The sequence below is a fragment of the Sparus aurata genome, chromosome 18, assembly GCF_900880675.1.
Source record: "Sparus aurata chromosome 18, fSpaAur1.1, whole genome shotgun sequence".
Lineage (NCBI taxonomy): Eukaryota > Metazoa > Chordata > Actinopteri > Spariformes > Sparidae > Sparus > Sparus aurata.
Window position 1 is genome coordinate 21,106,852 of NC_044204.1, and position 17,368 is coordinate 21,124,219.

The 17,368-nt window shown below is 41.5% G+C and overlaps 2 protein-coding genes across 4 annotated transcripts; one reads left to right on the forward strand and one right to left on the reverse strand.

Moving 5' to 3' along the window:
* Positions 1-255: 255 nt before the first annotated feature.
* On the forward strand, positions 256-6,626 carry vma21 (vacuolar ATPase assembly factor VMA21). The gene is made up of 3 exons (XM_030397193.1): positions 256-448; positions 783-892; positions 5,613-6,626. The coding sequence occupies exons 1-3, from the start codon at positions 387-389 to the stop codon at positions 5,753-5,755; spliced, it is 315 nt and encodes a 104-aa protein (XP_030253053.1). The 5' UTR covers positions 256-386; the 3' UTR covers positions 5,756-6,626.
* A 7,442-nt stretch (positions 6,627-14,068) lies between these two features.
* LOC115568275 (gap junction alpha-3 protein-like) lies at positions 14,069-17,217 on the reverse strand. 3 transcript variants are annotated; one of them, XM_030395405.1, is made up of 3 exons: positions 16,904-17,216; positions 16,186-16,281; positions 14,069-16,086 (listed from the first exon to the last, which is right to left on the reverse strand). In XM_030395405.1, exon 3 carries the CDS (start codon positions 16,060-16,062, stop codon positions 14,986-14,988), a length of 1,077 nt encoding a protein of 358 aa, XP_030251265.1. In that variant the 5' UTR covers positions 16,063-16,086; positions 16,186-16,281; positions 16,904-17,216; the 3' UTR covers positions 14,069-14,985. The 3 variants fall into 3 exon arrangements, with proteins under 3 accessions (XP_030251265.1, XP_030251264.1, XP_030251266.1); XM_030395404.1 differs by having other exon boundaries at positions 16,186-16,432; XM_030395406.1 differs by lacking the exon at positions 16,186-16,281 and having other exon boundaries at positions 16,904-17,217.
* Between the last annotated feature and the right edge of the window lie 151 nt (positions 17,218-17,368).

Below are 17,368 nucleotides of genomic sequence, written 5' to 3' on the forward strand. Positions count from 1 at the left end.
TAATTATAATGGAGTATTTTTAGTGTTCCTTAACTCCAGCAGAGGATCTGAACACTTTCTCTATCATTGACCCTGACAGAAAACTCTACAAAACAAAGGACACACATTGCTTGAATGTTGACAACTCTACATAAATCAGCGAAGCGCATATATTTGATCTAAAAATACATGTTATATCTGCAGGACATGAACCAGGCTTCCACTCTCGCCTTAAAGTCTAGCCTCGCGAGACTAATTGGCGTCAAACGGTGTCATGTGACGGACCCGTGACCTAAAGCGGAAGAGTGGATTTCAGCAGCGACAACACAACACATACGGCGAAACGTTGACTTGATCCGATTCAATTTACCCTTCATATCTTTATCTCTCCTCCCATCAGCCCAGCAATGGACGGATCTGTCAGAGCAGCTTCAGACGCCGCAGCCGGGCCGCCGCCTTATTACAGAGGGTGAGACATAAATCAGCTACTTTAAACCAACAGCTAAGCTTAGCTAGCTAGCTACCTAGCTACCTAGCTACCTAGCTTGATGCACTAGCTGCTGTCTAAGGAAAGATGCCTGGCCTCAAACAGCCCGTTCTCCCTGGGCTCCTTGATGCTTACCATGTGCCAGAGCTTATATAAAAAAGCTTTCATTGAGTGCGGCTTAATGCTTGAACGCACCATTCATCACCGCCAAGGGACATCCCCACATCAGTAGTCGGCATGTTACAGTCGCGTAGCTCCTCAACAGTAAGGTCGCTGTCTCGTCTCTGCTGACTCACCAAATCTTGTCCTCCTGCAGGAACGAAGGCTCCCTGGTGTCAGCCCTGAAGACACTGCTGTTCTTCACCGTCCTCATGGTCACGCTGCCCATTGGTCTGTACTTCGCCACGAAGGCGTACGTGTTTGAGGGTACGGTACACAATACTACCTTGTTTGTGTTTGCACTTCGCAGCCCGATGACAGAAAAATTGGATGAAAGAGGGATGTTGAGCTCGAACTGCCCTTTTTTTTTAATCAAGATAGATAAGATTACACTTTATTTTTCCCGTGGGAAAGAGATGTGAAGAAGCTGTAGTTTAAGCCAGTAGAAGGTGCAAGCATGAGCAATAAATAAACACAAGGCTACAGCCCATGATCCTTATCCTTATTGATTTTTTTTTATCTTTAATCAGTGCATCCCTTGGTGTATAAAATGGAGATAAAGTGAGACGCGCTCATCAAAATTCCCCAATTCCCCTAAAAACAAACTTTTGTGTTACTTCACAGATGCAGGTATCAATAAATAGGTCCTCTTTGATCCAAGGACATATTATGAAGCCAAAGGACAGAGAGAGGTTATATGTTTACTTTGCTTTGTGATCATTAAGCCATAACCTTTTAAAATACACCAAGGCTTTTAATATATGGGCTTGTCAGGCCCTGATGAGGACTCGGGGTTGCGCTTGGATATCACGATACTTGCTCTTCAGAAGCGATGATTGATACGCTGGCGCCAAAAATCTTTATTTTTACCAAAATATTTGGCACATGATTGATGACAAACATGGACAAGTTGCACTCAATGTATGTGATACAAAGAGGCTCTGTGTACTTTTTGTCAGTGCTTCATCTCTTAGCATCAGCTTCTTTGAAGCCGATACCACAGTGCGTGAATAAGTCCATACTTCCTGCAGGTTTCCTTTTTTAGTTGTATTTTGTATTCATCATTGAGACAGATATCTTGATATATCATTGGATGATTGTCTTGCATTGTATCAATTATCACAGAATGGCTCATATTGTGATATGTAGATATCGCGGGCATCATATCAGGATTCATATTTTATTGTGAGTTTGTCTGTGTCTCCCAACCCTGACAAAGACCCTGAGTTGAGCTGCATAGGTGCTAAGCCTATTTATGAAAAGACTTTTTAATTTTTGCAAAGCAATGTGCCACAGTATTTTTAGGTTATGGCTTATCAATCGCAGAGCACAACCTCTAACTTTGTTTTAACCAAAGTGATCTATTCAAATAGCTTCGCTGGTCCAACCAGCACTCCAAAACTACCATGTTCTATCATACATGAGACCGAACAGCAGCAAATATTTACATGTAAGGAGCTGGAACTAACAAGTGTTTGATATTTTTGCCTGAAAAAACTGAAATACTTAATTGATTATGAGAGTAGAGTAGTAGCAACAAATAAACATTTCCAAAATCCAAATATGCACAATTCCAAAAATATAAACAAAGTCAACAGTAAGGTTGATGAGTGATGCTGATTTTCCCCCAGAGAAGTGTCTTAATGCTATAGCAACGCAGTTCTTGATGCAAACTACCTTTGTAATATTAAAGAATCAATACATTTATACACATTATTTAGATGTTATTTCATGCTGACATTGGGGAGATGACAGGGATTTGCATAAGTATTGAGCCCCCTTGTTTTTTCCACAATTTGTAGTGTTTCGACCTGAAATTCAAATTGATTGTTTTGGGGCTTCTTGTCATCTGATTAAAACAACATGGACACAAACAATGATTAAGACAGAAAACAGACATCTGTTGGATGAAGTATTCACCTCCATATTCAATCATTTATAACGGCAGCAAGTCTAGTGGTATGTCTATACCAGCTTTGCACATCTGTACACTGCAATATTTGCCCATTTTTCATGGCAAATTAGCTCAAACTCGGTTAGATTTAATTGAGACGGTCTGTGAACAGTCTCGGCTTGCCACGGATTCTCAGTTTGATTGATGTGTGGGCTTTGAGTCAGCGTACAACATTAACATTGTTTGCCTCGAACCTCCAGTGTAACTCTGGCCGTATGCTTAGTGTCACTGCCCTGCTGGAAGGTTAAACTTCGCTCAAGTCTCAAAGCAGGTTTTCTTCCAGAATTGCCATGTACTTGGCTAAGGCCTCTGTGCAGGGTTCCATGTCAGCACCAGCCAAATACTGGTAAAATATGCCATTGGCTGCTAGATTTACTTACTCACCAGGCACTCAAAAAAAGTTAATCTACCGAAGGGCTGGGGACATTTAAACCCAGGGCATTTGGCCGTCTGTCAAAAAAGTAGATTTTGAACCCGACTGTGCAACATGACCAAAACGTTATATACAGAAGACGTATTATGATAGAGCACATTGATGTGGAATAGTAGTTCAGGTCAAACTTCCCTTTATGAAGAAAAGAGTAAACTGAGTTGAGTTTTAAACTTGAGTTTCATACAAACGGACACCTGTTGACAGAGAAGATCTTTGTATACATAGACACAATGTATACAGAGGTGTGTGTGTGTGTGTGTGTGTGTGTGTGTGTGTGTGTGTGTGTGTGTGTGTGTGTGTGTGTGTGTGTGTGTGTGTGTGTGTGCAAAGCTGAGCAATCTCTACCAGGCTCGTCTCATCTGTACCTCCAGATTACATAAGTATGCCAAGTGGGAAGTACAGTGAGTAACCGTATTAACACACAAACATTTTTATGAGAAAAGAATTAAAATCCCATATGCTCTTTAATTTCTCACACACACTTTTCTGTAGATTCAGTTGATAATTAAAATAAAATCACAACATGACAAAAGACGATTTCTCATATACTCAACAAATATACTCTTGCTGTGAGTATTTTGTTCTTTGTATTTACAACCTGTGTACAAAATAGCAATGTGCAAAAAATAAAAAGATGAATAGAAAACACTGTTAAAAGAGTTAAAGTGGTGTTGGGTGGTGAGGACGAGGGAGGTTTATTCACAAACTGCTTAAATCTGCCCGCTTCAGTTCCCTTTCCAAGAGAAGCAGACTAACAGAATCAACAATAAAGCAAAAATATGAAACAATTATTTTTTTCTGTCGTCAGTCTATCTTCATATTGCACAGCCCATTTGACTTCATCCATCTTGTCCTCCTCCTCGACCAGTTCCCCAGTAACTGCTGATGAAATCATCTCCACAGCATGATGCTGCCACACCACCATGTTTCGCTGTGGGGATGTTGTGCTCGGGCTCATGTGCAGGGTTGGGTTTCTGCCAAGCATAGCTTTCTGCACCAAGGCCAAAAAAGTTCAAGTCTGTTCCCATCTGACCAGACCTCCTTTTTTAACATGTCTGCTTTGTCTCCCTCATGGTTTGTGACAAACTCCAAAAGGAACTTCTCCTGTTTTCTTTTTTTAAATAACTGCTTTCTTCTCCACACACTTGCATAAAGGCCAGGAGCCACTTTCATAAAAAAATTCTTGTACCAAGAGTTTATTCTCGTGACAAAATTCTAAGGAAGCGCTTAGAATTATAATGTTTTGTAAGAAGTTTTCCTCAAAATAAAAACTAGATCCTGGTAAGGGGAAAAGAAGTTATTCATAAAGCATGTTAGCTCTCAAGAGAGCTTCGTTTTAAGACAAAGAGGAAGGAGAGATATTCTCCAAACGCTGAATGGAAATTAGTTAATCGCTTCAGTCTAGGCATCCACAACGCAATAATGCTGTGATGCCAGAAATTAATGTGATCACAACACTGAGATACTTTGGCATCTGAAAAACTGTTTTTTGAAAAGTGTAATAATGCTAAAGAAATTTCTGTCGCAACTGTGAAATTTGGCTTTTTTTTTTTTTTTTTAGGCTTCTTCCAAAGTATGGCTTAAAATCTATTCATCAGCTGGTGCATCATGTCTTAATAGAGTCTGTATTTTAAGATAAGGCCATCGATGTCACTGCCCACGTGGTGCCTGTTACCACTAACAGTACATTTCTTCCCTTTTTGTTGATCAGCCAGTCACAGCTCTTAAAAGAACGTGTCTCACGTAGCGACTGGGTCAACCACAGCTGCTGTAAGAGATAAAACTTTCTGTCTGTTCCTGAGTTTCTTTAAGAGGTTTCCTAACTCACGCTTGAAGCCCGGACTCCCTGCTAGGAATTTTTAGGCTAAGTGATGTTTCCATCAGCTTCTTGGTCGCTTCTCTGATAAATGCCCACATACTTCAGGCAGACTTTCTCTTGCCATATTCTTTCCATCCTCCACTGATGGATTTAACAGTGCTCTCTAAGGTATTCAAAGCTTGTGTCATTCCTTTTGTACAACCGAACTCCACTTTGTACTTCACCATAATTTCATCCCTGCTTGTCCAGTTTGATGAGCTCCTGGGTTGTCATGATGTGTTTCTTTGGGAATGTTCTTTAACAGACTGTATTAGGAGGATTATCATTAATGATTTCTTCTTGATCCATCACAAACAACCACAATAACATTTTAAAATGTCATTTGGAAAATGAGGACATACTGTGCAGAAGCCCAACGGGCGGTGAATTCTTTTGCAAAGGCTCTACACATTAAAATAGTTGCGGGTACTTTTATTACATTTACTGGTATGTGAAGATACTATCTGATTCTGCCACGAAGCTGCCCTGTTAAATGATTTTTAAAATGCCGTCTATGACCTAACGCAACCAGAGGTCTCGATAACGGTGAGCCCGGACATTGATCACCTCATGATAATCATCACGTTCTTATTGTTCCGAAGCGTTGAATTGAAGTGAATAAGAGATGCAGATGTTGATGCTTCACATGAAAAATAATGCAGATACTCCTGTTGTTGTTTTTTTCTTTGTAGTATAATGCATTATCTGATCACGTTTAACTCCTCTCCACCTCCTCTTCCAGGTTCAATGAAGATGTCAAGCTCCGACAGCTACTTCTACGCAGCCATTGTCGCAGTGCTCGCCGTGCATGTGGTTCTGGCTTTGTTTGTTTACGTGGCCTGGAATGAGGGCACCACGCCTAAAGGGAAGGGCAAAGACGATTAAGGCGTGTCCTGATCGGCTCATGAGACCGCAGGAGACGGACAGACGTGGGCATGGATCCATAGCCCCCCCCCCCCCCCCCCCACCATGGGCTCCAGCACTAAACTCGGCACCATCTACCAACCAGACTGTTAGGGGGTCTGGTTTGCGCTTAGGCTTTAACCCAAGGTTAAAGGAGGAAACGGTTTTATTATTCCCTGGCATTGGGGGGAGGAGAGTGCTGGGTGTGTTTGTTCACCAGCCTCAGCAGGCCCGCTATTTCGACTTTTTTGTTCTCTGAAAATGTTACTTTTGTTGACATAGGACAGCCCCTATTTTTAAGAGGCTTTGTTATAAGCTGCCCTTCGGCTGAATGCTATTAGTCCTGTCACAGTGGAGAGTTTGTCATGTAGGAAAACATCTTGGTTGCTCACACACACACACACAGACACACACACGCTGAATTTTGTGGGTTTAAAGGATTTGATTCCAAAATGTTCTCCATCCATTCTGTCAGAGTTCATGCCACTGAATTGATTATTCTGTCCTCAAATTTCAGTTCTTATCTGCAGACAATTTAAAGATTACTCTTAACTTCATAATACTCCATAATGTGCTTCCCTTCCAGGCCTGTATTTTGGATCAAAATCATTCTGATTCATCCGTTTGTCCTTGTAAATGAGTGTTTTTCTTTCTGTTTTTAAGAGTTTGTGAAGTGTAGCTCTGTGATATTTTTGGATCTTTGAATAAGTAAAATTGTTGCAAGATTAAATTGTATTTGAATGAGTTTGTATTGAAGATGTTTGGTGGATTTGAGGATACAGATGTATGTGAGGTTGGCGTGATGCAGATGAGAATGTTGAGTTACTCTAATAAACTTGAAAATTCAAACGTTTTAGTTGTCTGAAATGTTTCCGAAAGCTTCATCTTTGTTATTTCAAATAAATGCAGTGGTGTTTATTTTTTCTAAGATTGTGGATTATATTTTCCATAAAGATACAGATGATACAGACCCTACAAAAACAGGTTGATGTCATGCTCTTCAGCCGTCCTACTCTATATGATATCTTTTATTAATTTATAATACCAGTATAATAAGCCATCTTACATTGAAAAGGTTTGTAGCTTCATCCTGCCAACGTATAAAATATGTCAGTGTCTCGATAAAATGAGATTTTCATCTTTAAGATGCGATAAAATCTGGGATAAACCTTTTAAATGAGGTCTGCGTGTGATTAACAGGCCGTATCACACAAGAGGCTTTGACTTTCCCTACCATCTGTTGTGTGAGCCACACAAAACCTAAACGTGCGCATGTGTGTGTGTGTGTGCATGCATTTATTTACTTGGAGTCTTCCTTTCTGGAGGAGGATGGCTTAGTTTTATCTATGCAAAGTCAAAATCAGATGAAAACAAACTGGATGTGTAAGCGAGTCGAGGCACTGTGTTTCTCTCTTTGTCATAGTCAGATTTGTTCTAGTCTTCGTCCCAGAGGCAAACTCAACAGAAAGACACAAGACACTTTAGTTGTTTTTGTAGGCAGGCATGCAACGACATTATGTTTTGTGGCTCTCAGAGACCCGCAGCAACAGAAATATGTTAAAACAATATTAATATTAACGCACATCTCTTGGGCTCTTACACTTAGCACTTTGAGTTCTTGCCCAGAATTATACAGCTCTTTCATTTAAATAATGGTCATAGTGTTTTCATAGTTTCTAAAATATGTTTCTCATATTTGACTGCCGGTATATGCTTCTTCACTGGCAGTAGTTGCTGTTATCTTCATGTTATTTTTTTCACACTATGCATTTGTTATGAACCAATTTAACATAGCAAATTTTACGTGTGAAAACCTACCTGGCAATACACCCCAATCTGATTCTGTTATACTAGAGGATCATTTTCATTTGTTCATGTACACAAATATTTTTTTGCTCTGGGCAGAATTCAAAGGTGCAATATGTAAGAATTTTAGCTGGAAACTTAACAGAATGTGAAGAAATAACGGTTTACATGTTATGATGCCTGTGTATTGTGTTGTGGAGATGTCTACTGACGTTAGCATGCTAACCAGCAAGCCCCTGCCTGTCCCAGTCAAAGCTCCTGTGCTAGCTGTGTAAACTCCAGCGCTCCCCCAGTGCTCCGAACCCCCAGTCTGGACAGCTAGCTGCACGGCTAAATAAAACAACTATATAACGGCAGCTACAGTTAGCAGCTACAGTTAGCGGCAGTTGGCCGTTATTTCTTGTGATTGTGATATGCTGCCCCCTGTTTGTTTTGAGTGTGAATGTAACAGGATGCAAATTCTTACATACTGAACCTTTTAATGACAATTTCAAAAGAGGTGGTTTGATGAAGGTATCTTTTCTTTGATTTGTAATCAAACTAAATTTGTGCTTTTTGGTGATAGAAAAGAGGATGATCAAATAAAAATGGTTACAGATGGTGTTCACATTAATCAAAAAAGACAAATAATGACTAACTTACTGGGAAACCTCATTTAGATATGATAAAAGAAAAGTGTGTAGAAACCGCTGTTTTGAAGACAGCAAGGGACAGTTTAGATTAGTGCTGTTCACTTACTCTTCAGTATCTTGGTTACCGCATGGAGGTGTGAGGAAACACATGCGTTATATGACCCATAATACACCTGTGAATGTGTTACATAAAAGAGCCATAAGACTTATAAACAAGGTGGATGTAAGAGAACATACCCACAGACTGTTCATCAAGTCACGTGTTGGAATTTAAAGATTTAGTTGATTTAAGTTTGTTGTTAGGCCTGAAAATCTACAGAGCTTGCATTAAAGGAGACATATTCTGCTCATTTTCGGGTTCATAATTTTATTTTGGGTTACTACTAGAATGGCTTTACATGCTTTAGTGCTCAAAAAACACATCAGTTTTCTTGTGCTGCTGCTCTGTATTCTCAATCTGTCTGAAACACTCTGTTTTAGCTCCTGTCTCTTTAAGGCCCTCCCCCTCCTGAATACCAGGTCTGCTCTGATTGGTCAGCTTACACACGCCTGACCCAGCACTGCTAACACCAACAGAGCAGCTGTGCTAGATCCATTCTTACATGCCTAATTAATACTTTAGGTATAAAATAGGCAAATGTTTAACATGGTGATGTAGTGTGATGTCACAAAGTCACAGTAATTAAAGGTGGAACCAAGAAATTGGCAGCTATTATAGGTTTTTCTTCTTCCTGCTCCTGTTTTATCCATGGGATGTCTATGTTTGGTTGGTGAAACTGTATAATGTGTCCTCTATAGTTTTTTGGAAATAATACACTAAAATTAGTTAAATAAATCCAATATAAATGAACAAATAAATAAATAAATGCACCAGGGTGAGGCAGGTAGACAGTGACAGTGCAGTAAAAAGGTGTTATACAAGAAATTAGACAAGCCTGAGATGCAATAACAAAATTCTATAGTGAAAACTGTTAAAATTGATCCCCTGATCCATTCACTTTCAAAGCTGAATGCTCCTGATGACATTTTATGAGATGTGCACAGAAAGAAAGATGATGTTCGGAATTGATTTCCCTGATTTGTCCGGGCCTGTTAGAGATTATAGTGAAAAGAATCAATCATGTGGCCACAGCCACTCCAGCTTTGTCTCCAGTCTGCCAAGACAACAGCCCATGAGCTTCCTGACTTCTGCAGAGTGTCTCAGCTGTCACATGGTGGCAGCAAACAGTCAGCCACTTCCCACAAACAACACAACATGGAAGCCCGAGAAGAAAAACTGACAGATGCCAGGCCATAATGATGTTTTCTGCCTCAAAAACCATGTCAGCGGCTGATTTCTGTTCATTTTCCTCTGTGCTGTGCGACTCTCTCTCTCTCTCTCTCTCTCTCTCTCTCTCTCTCTCTCTCTCTCTCAGTGTTGCTCCCACAATGGATTCTGGGTTGCAGAGGTTTTGGGTGCCGGAGCTGTGCAAGTCTGTGTTGAGTTTAACAAGGCTGGTGTTTGGTGATGATGAGGTGACAGGCCTGCAAGCAATCAGACTGATTCAGTCAGCAAACATCAGAAGCCTCGCGTTCATCTGGCTGATGTTTCATACGCTTACACCCGCGGTGACACAAAGTTGATGCAAGGGCAGGCTTTGCTTCTGGCTGTTTGTCATTTATCGCGCATTAGCAGGTTGGGGGCATAGTGTCAGTGTGGTTAAAACAAACAAACAAAAAAAAATAGAAACAGGCCAGAGAGCACGGAACAGTACACTGGGTCAGGGATTGAATAAACACTACAACAACACTGCCTAATGATTTTATTATTCATCCTGCATGTCCCAAAATACACAGCCTTGTATATATGACAGAATTGAACAAATTAGAGGAGCATCTGAGTGATATATATACACATACATCATAATACCTACTCAGTCATATACCAACAAGATGTAAATTAAAAGTGACTCTGCGTCTCCATGACTTGGATTTCCTTTGCCCAGCAGATGGCATGCCGAGCAGACACAACCCCCTCAGACGAGCAGCTGCACAGTGTTTGAGTAGAAGTGAAGGGAGAGGGCAGTAGAGTACCGTGCTGCAGCTGCTTTGAAAATAATGTGAGCACACCACGGGGTACAAAAAGAACGAAGTGATAGGATAACTCATCTGGACACATTGAATTATATCCACCATTAAGCATAACCAGGGCGGCGCTTTTATTGTGTTGTGTCTGCGCTGTTATTTCCCAAGAAACTCTGCTCAGGTGCTTCTGAGAAGATAATAACCGAAGAAACACAAGCACTGGGGAGATCACTGTTTTATCTTATTCATTATTTATTTATCCCAAACTTGAAGCCCAGTAAATAAAGGTTATATGAATACAGATTTTTAGGAAGATCTGTAGGAATATGCTCAGTCTTGACACTCCTTGTTTTGCTGTGCCCCACAATTAAAAACACTCTATTACATAATCAAATACGTCTTCAGTTAACGTCATAGATTTCAAAAGCATAGCTGACATTCATTGTATTGTGTTTTTTTCATATATAAATATAGATGTTGGATTATGCCATTAGAATTTTGATTCAACTGAAAGGTAATTTGACGACTATTGCCCCCTTCACAGCACTTTATACATCTGTTCCGAGCTTCTCTTTGTATCTGAGAGTTCAAAAATTGGCCCCTCGTCACTAATGAGTAAGTTAAGAAGAACCCACTAGACAATGACTTAGACTAAAAGTCAAGTTTATAGGGACTGTACAAAAATTCTCAAGAAAAGGGAGAGGTAATATAGTTGGGTCAAGTGAATATAAGGCCTACCAATTTAAGGGGAAAAGTCTAATCTTTTAAAAAAGTGTCCCTGAATGTCATAATACCTCAGTATTCAGGATGTACCCCCTTTTGCTTTAATGGCAGCACGTCTTCGACGGACTCCACAAGTGTGTGTTAAACCCGATGAATCATGTCCCAGCGTGATTTTACAACGCTGAACATTTATGGGGAGGCAGCTCGCAGCACTGACTAAGCCAAGTATTTCATGACATCACAAGAAGCTTTTTTGGAATGCCGTCAGATCGCGCCGGGATCACATGAGTCACAACTTGTTGAGTCCGTGCCAGCTCGATTCCTGGTCATTAAAACAAAAGGGAGATGCACATTACTAAGAGATGCAACTTTTCACTCAGGTTGTTATGCTGATGTTATCATTAGTAATAAGAGAGAAATGACTGGAAAAATCATGTTATTTTCCCATTTCCCATTATTTTCCCATAATTATTTCATCAACCGCTCAAAACCTTGGATTGGCCAAACGCACGGGGGTGGAGGGGTCGTTGACAGATGGTCAAAATTGTCTGGCTTATGTTCATCTCATTTTCATTAATGCAAATACGTAGAATCTAATGTGAAATATCAGATGGAAGCATATTTTGCACACGGTCCTCAGTACTGAGAATGAGGTGAAGTGGGAGAATAGCAATCATACCAGGGGGGTCGAGGCCACCGATTAGGACACAGCATCTAATTTCCCCATTTGCGGGACAAATAAAGGAATAAAAAGGGAATTCTGATCAAATTCTTTGTAATGTGCATGTTTAGTTACTGAAGGCTAATTGAATTTGACAAATTCAGTTATATTAATTCCTATCTTGTGTGGAGAGTGTTGCAGTTTCTCTCATAGTGACGGGGAGAATCCAAAGAAAATACTGATAACACTGGAGAGGGCCAAAGTGAAACACAATGTCCAGACCAGTCATTTTTGTGCTGTCCCTCAGATAAACTGCACTGAAATCACCACTATTCACTTGACAGAGCTAAAAAAATACAAAAGCTCCCACTGATCAAAGATGAGGCAGTTCTATAAAAACAGCTTCATGTCGTCTGATGTTAACAGATCACAGTTTTATTGAGTGACTCGGACAAAGCCTTCAGAGTACGAGGTGATGCGCGGTATGGTAGTCTGATATTAAACTTCTGTAGCTACATATGTATTGTAACGTGCTCTACCACTGCAAAAATATGCTACGCTGTTTGTCTTCTGTAACGACCTGACTCTCCGACGCTACTACAATCTGAAGTGTTGGCCTTAACTCTAAAAAGGATTTGATTTCAAAGCGCTGGATGTCCATCTGTACTCATAACTCACCTCGATTCATCTGTCAGCGTTTCAAAAAACACATAAACCCCTCGTCTCACGTTAGATCACTTTATTATATTTTAAGATGATGCACGCCTCTTTGAGTAACCTTCATGTTTTTATTTTCATTTGGAAATATAGATGTGACATTTTTTTTAGAACGAGACTCCTCTGGCTCACTTACTGATTTATGGAGCTATACATTACCAATAATACTCGTGACTGTTTCGTCTGGGAGATCTGAAACGTAGACTATTGTTTCTGGCATTGCAACACTCCAGAGGAAAGAACAAGCACGCCAAGACTATACTCAATCATATCTTCACACTTACAGAAACTTAAGCTTCAGAAACTCGACTCTTTTGTTTTTAATACTTTTAAGTTAAAAGTCTATTTGTTCTTCCCCCCTGACGCGTCCAGCATTGACAGAAAATCACATCAGCCCAAAGGTATGAGAGCGTTTCCTCGTCATGAGCGCGCCATGTCATTAATTTCAAGGTTTCCATACCAGGGCTGCATGTGTGTGCTGCGCTTTCCTGGCAGGGGTGAGAGTGAGATGTGCATGTGTTGGACACTGCAGACAGCAAAGGCTTTTCACATGACATGTTTGTTCCCGCTCGAGCACGCCGGTTTTTAACTGCTGAAATGTTTGCGTGGAGATGCTAATGACTCAAATTACACCCGGTTCTAATTTCAGGGATATGGTGTTTCAAAGTGTGTGTGTGTTGGCTGCAGAGTTACACAGAACTGAGCTGTCTTGTTTAGCAGGGATGTTCAAGATTTTAAAAAGTGTCAGTATAAATAATGCAATCTTTAGTACAATTTGCTCATTTTCTCATGTTTTTTCTTTTCCTTCCTCCCATTATTTGCTGTCTTATTTGTTTTTCTGTTTCAGGACATGGATAGATGTAATGATCTTGATCAACCAGCTCATTTCTTTCCTATTATGCAATGTTGTTTCAAATGTTCCTAAAACTGTTAAGGAGAACCTTTTACCATCCGGGAATGTGGACGGGTCGAGCATTTTCAGAAGCCTATGTGAGACTTTAATTCATTTTTCTTAGCTTTTGGTCATGACAGATTATAAACAAATGCAAAATAAACGCAGTAAACAAAAGCAATGGCATTATACAGTGATTTAAATGTTTATCACATATATATGTGTGTGTGTCAGACATGTTGTTTGGTTTTTGTTGTTTACATTGTCATATATGTCCAGTGATAGATAAAGGCAATCAGATTAAAAAAAAATACATTGTTTCCAATAATCAGAAAAATGCTGAATGCCAGAAGAGATAATTGGCCAGGCTGATAATCAGTTAACCCATAGTATACAGTATATGCCAACATATCAATACACGTATAATTTAATTTTACGTTTGATACTTACGTTCACTTTTTGTCCGAAAATTACATTTGAATCTTAAGGTCATCAGAGACTTTTACTTAAGTACTTTTTGTATAGGTGACTATCTCTTTTATCAAAGTAATATTTTAACAAGATATCTTAACTTATTACTCAAGTATGACAACACTGCCTGTATCAGATTTATGGTTGCTGGTCCAGATTTAATTGAACAGGCCTGGTGCACGGAAACGGATCATCATCAATGTCACCATTTCTCAGCTGATCCTGATTTATCTGTTGCAGGAATATAAAAAACAATGAGTTGCAACATGATTTTCCAGTGAAATAGTTCCCCTTTTTCCTGATAAAGACCTCGATCACAAACGCACTGCTAGCGTTGCAAATTTAAGACAGATTTATTTCAAGCGGTTTTACAAATATGGCTGTCACCAAGTGCTTTACAGAAAACAAACGACAGAAACAGAGATACAAACACGGATAAACAAATCAATGTGCTTATAATTATGTACTTTCTTGCTGTCACGATAAAAACAGAGAGCACAAAATGTGAGAACTCCTGAGACCAGTGCAATTTCTTTTTTTGAGGCGCGTCCTGGAATTACGTACAGTATTTCCAGTGTCCAACGTGTTGTCAGGTATTGTGCAACTCTTCAAGTCGAAGCAAGTGAACTATGCTAGATGGTGACCTCAAAACAGTTAAAGGAAGTTCAATTCAACTATTCGCCCTATCTGATTTCCCTCGAATGAGATCAGGCCGCTGCTGAACAAAGTCTCTGCCCTGGATTCTGTTTCCCACAGTTCAGGCAAGATTTATACACGGAGTTGCGTTTTTTTGAGTTCATTCACATTCATCACACGTTGAAAAAAAAAAGGGGGGGGGGGGGAGTAAAACCTGAGCAGACAGTACTTCTCAGTGACAAAAGTGAATCGTGAAAACACAAATGAATTAGAAAAACAAACCAATACAAATCAACATCGACTGAAAGCATGGAGAACAATTAATGCTGCAGTCTAATGTGACACCCAATTAAGTTTTTCAAAAGAAGAAGAAACTACCCAGCTGTAGGACACCTTGAAGAACCTTCAGTTCATTACCGAACCACATCAGTCTTCAGTCACATGTTACTGTACGAATGCAGCTTTTCCGTCGCTCCCTTTCTCAGCTGGAATGAGTCAAATCTATGCCACCTCGAAGGGGGCGGGGTCAGTTCAGCATGTATGAATGCTTCCCAACAACATCCGATCCCCTCACAGCAATTTAAGACCCCTCACAGAAACATAAACCTCCTCATATCTTCAGATCGTCTATTCTAGTCTTGTTGTTGCTGTGTTTGGCACTGCGGCCGGGCCTGGCCTGCGTAGGTGACCCAGGGGCTGATCCTGCTCCCTTCTTTCCTTTCAGGTCACATTCCTCTGGCTTGCTGCTGCTCCTTTCCACTGCCAAGTTGTCTTTATTCTGTTTGTACGCTGCCTTGCTGTGGTACGGGTGGAAGGACGAGTCTGTGCCGTCCGGGAGAGGGGAGAGGTCGTAGCTGGGGACTGGCGGGTAGGCCGGCTGGACCTGGTGGAAGTAGTCGTCGTAGCTTGGCACGAACGGCACCGAGGCCTCACTGGGCTCCTTGGGGATGACCCCAGAGGCATTCAGACGTCTCCTGAAGGTGAGGCCCTGGCTGCACTTGGTGAAGCCCAGGTGGTAGATCTCTACAATGTTTAGGAACAGAGACACACTGGCAACTCCCAGCATGAAGATGATGAAAATGGTTTTCTCTGTGGGACGGGATATGTAGCAGTTTACCACGTTGGGGCAGGGTGGTCTGTCGCATGTGTACATGGGCTTCAGCTCAAAGCCGTACAAGAGGTATTGAGCCACAATAAAGCCCACCTCAAACAGGGTCTTAAAGACCACATTAAAGACATATGTGCACAAGAGCTCCCCCCGCAGGCGCACTCGTCCCTTCTCGTCCCTCACCAGAGCCTTTTTGTGCTTGTGATCCCCAATAAGGACATGCTTGTCTGAATGTTGTGCAAGTTCCTTCTCCTTCTCCCTCTGCTTATCCTCCATCCGCACCAGATGGAGGATGTGTCCCAGGTAGATCAACGTGGGCGTGGACACAAAGATGATCTGTAGCACCCAGAAGCGAACATGGGAGATGGGGAATGTGATGTCGTAGCAGACGTTCTCGCAACCGGGCTGCTTGGTGTCGCAGGTGAAGCCCGACTGCTCGTCGCCCCACACCTTCTCTGTGGCGGCGCTCAGGACCAGGATGCGGAAGATGAAGAGGACAGTGAGCCACACCTTGCCCACCACCGTGGAGTGCTCCTGGGCTTTTTCTAGAAGCTTTCCCAGCAGGTTCCAGTCCCCCATGGCTGTGTGAGCTCAGATCTGGGACTGAAAACAACCAAAAACAGGTTCTCAATTTGATGTAGAGACAAAGCAAATACATGAAAAGTCAAATCTGGAGACAACAATCTCTCCAAGACATCTTACCAAGTTCAGCACAGCTCAGACCAAAAAGAGTCCCTTGGGAGCCGGGCTGCTAATCGAGTGTACAACCGGGGTACTCTGCTGCTGAGCAGGTAGTGGCTGTTTCCACATGGAGGCAGACAGGATTATATTTACATTAGGAGGGTATATATTTGGCAAGTGCAGACAGGAGGGAAGGCAGGTTCCAGTCGTGGTTCTGCGGCTCCTTGGCCCTCATGGCCCCGAGTCATAGCAACATGATCTACACAGGCTGAAATCAAACACCGGGGGAGACGTGGTGGAAGTGCGAATTACAAAAAGTTGAGTAACGCGGGTACTGTCAGTTCCTGTAACACATTATGTTATAAATATATTCTGCTGGTGATGGATGGGCTGTACATTAGCAGGGCAGCAAGTTCACGGTATGCAACTGTGTGCCGAAATTATGTTTAGGGAGTGATCGGGAACACACTTCTCTGACAGTTTTACAACTGCAGACTGAATGCAACTTCAAATAAGTGCAGGATCTCAATATCTGACCCTAAAACTATGTGTTCCCCAAGATAATAATATGATACATTTAATAGAAAAATAAAGGAGCAGTTTTCACACCTGCATCTCCTGTAAACATACAACAGCCTTTGACCACAGCGTAAATGTAAGATTAATGTCTACATAACTGCTAAAACCACTTGAACACACAAATAATCGCGAAAAAGTCACATTTCCTTAATAAACCTACCTTGTCAGCTTATACATCCCCTGTGTTGGAGCCCTGCACGTCTCCGAGGGTCCATGAGGCCGCCAGCTTCGCTGACAGGCCTCAGTCCAGAGCTGATCTTCGGGCCCCCAGCAATGCCCTTGAATGGACAGGAAAAGTGGACTCCTGCTCGCCACAACCTCTGTTCCACACCGGCAAACCCACCAACTTTGTCTTCTGCTTTCAAATACTGCTCAAGATCCAGGCCAGTCTTCCACCACCACCACAACACACACACACACACACACACACACACGTAACCTGCTGCTGGACACACACTCAACCATGTCCAGCCTGCCCTCCCCACAAACCCACCCCCCTCCACCCCCATGAGGTTAAATTTGGCACAGGGTACACTCTCTAATGTAAACTACTAAAGCCCCTCTACTCTCTTGTTACAGTGAGTGACACGGCAGCTGGCCAATGATGTTGCCCGCTAAGTCTGTC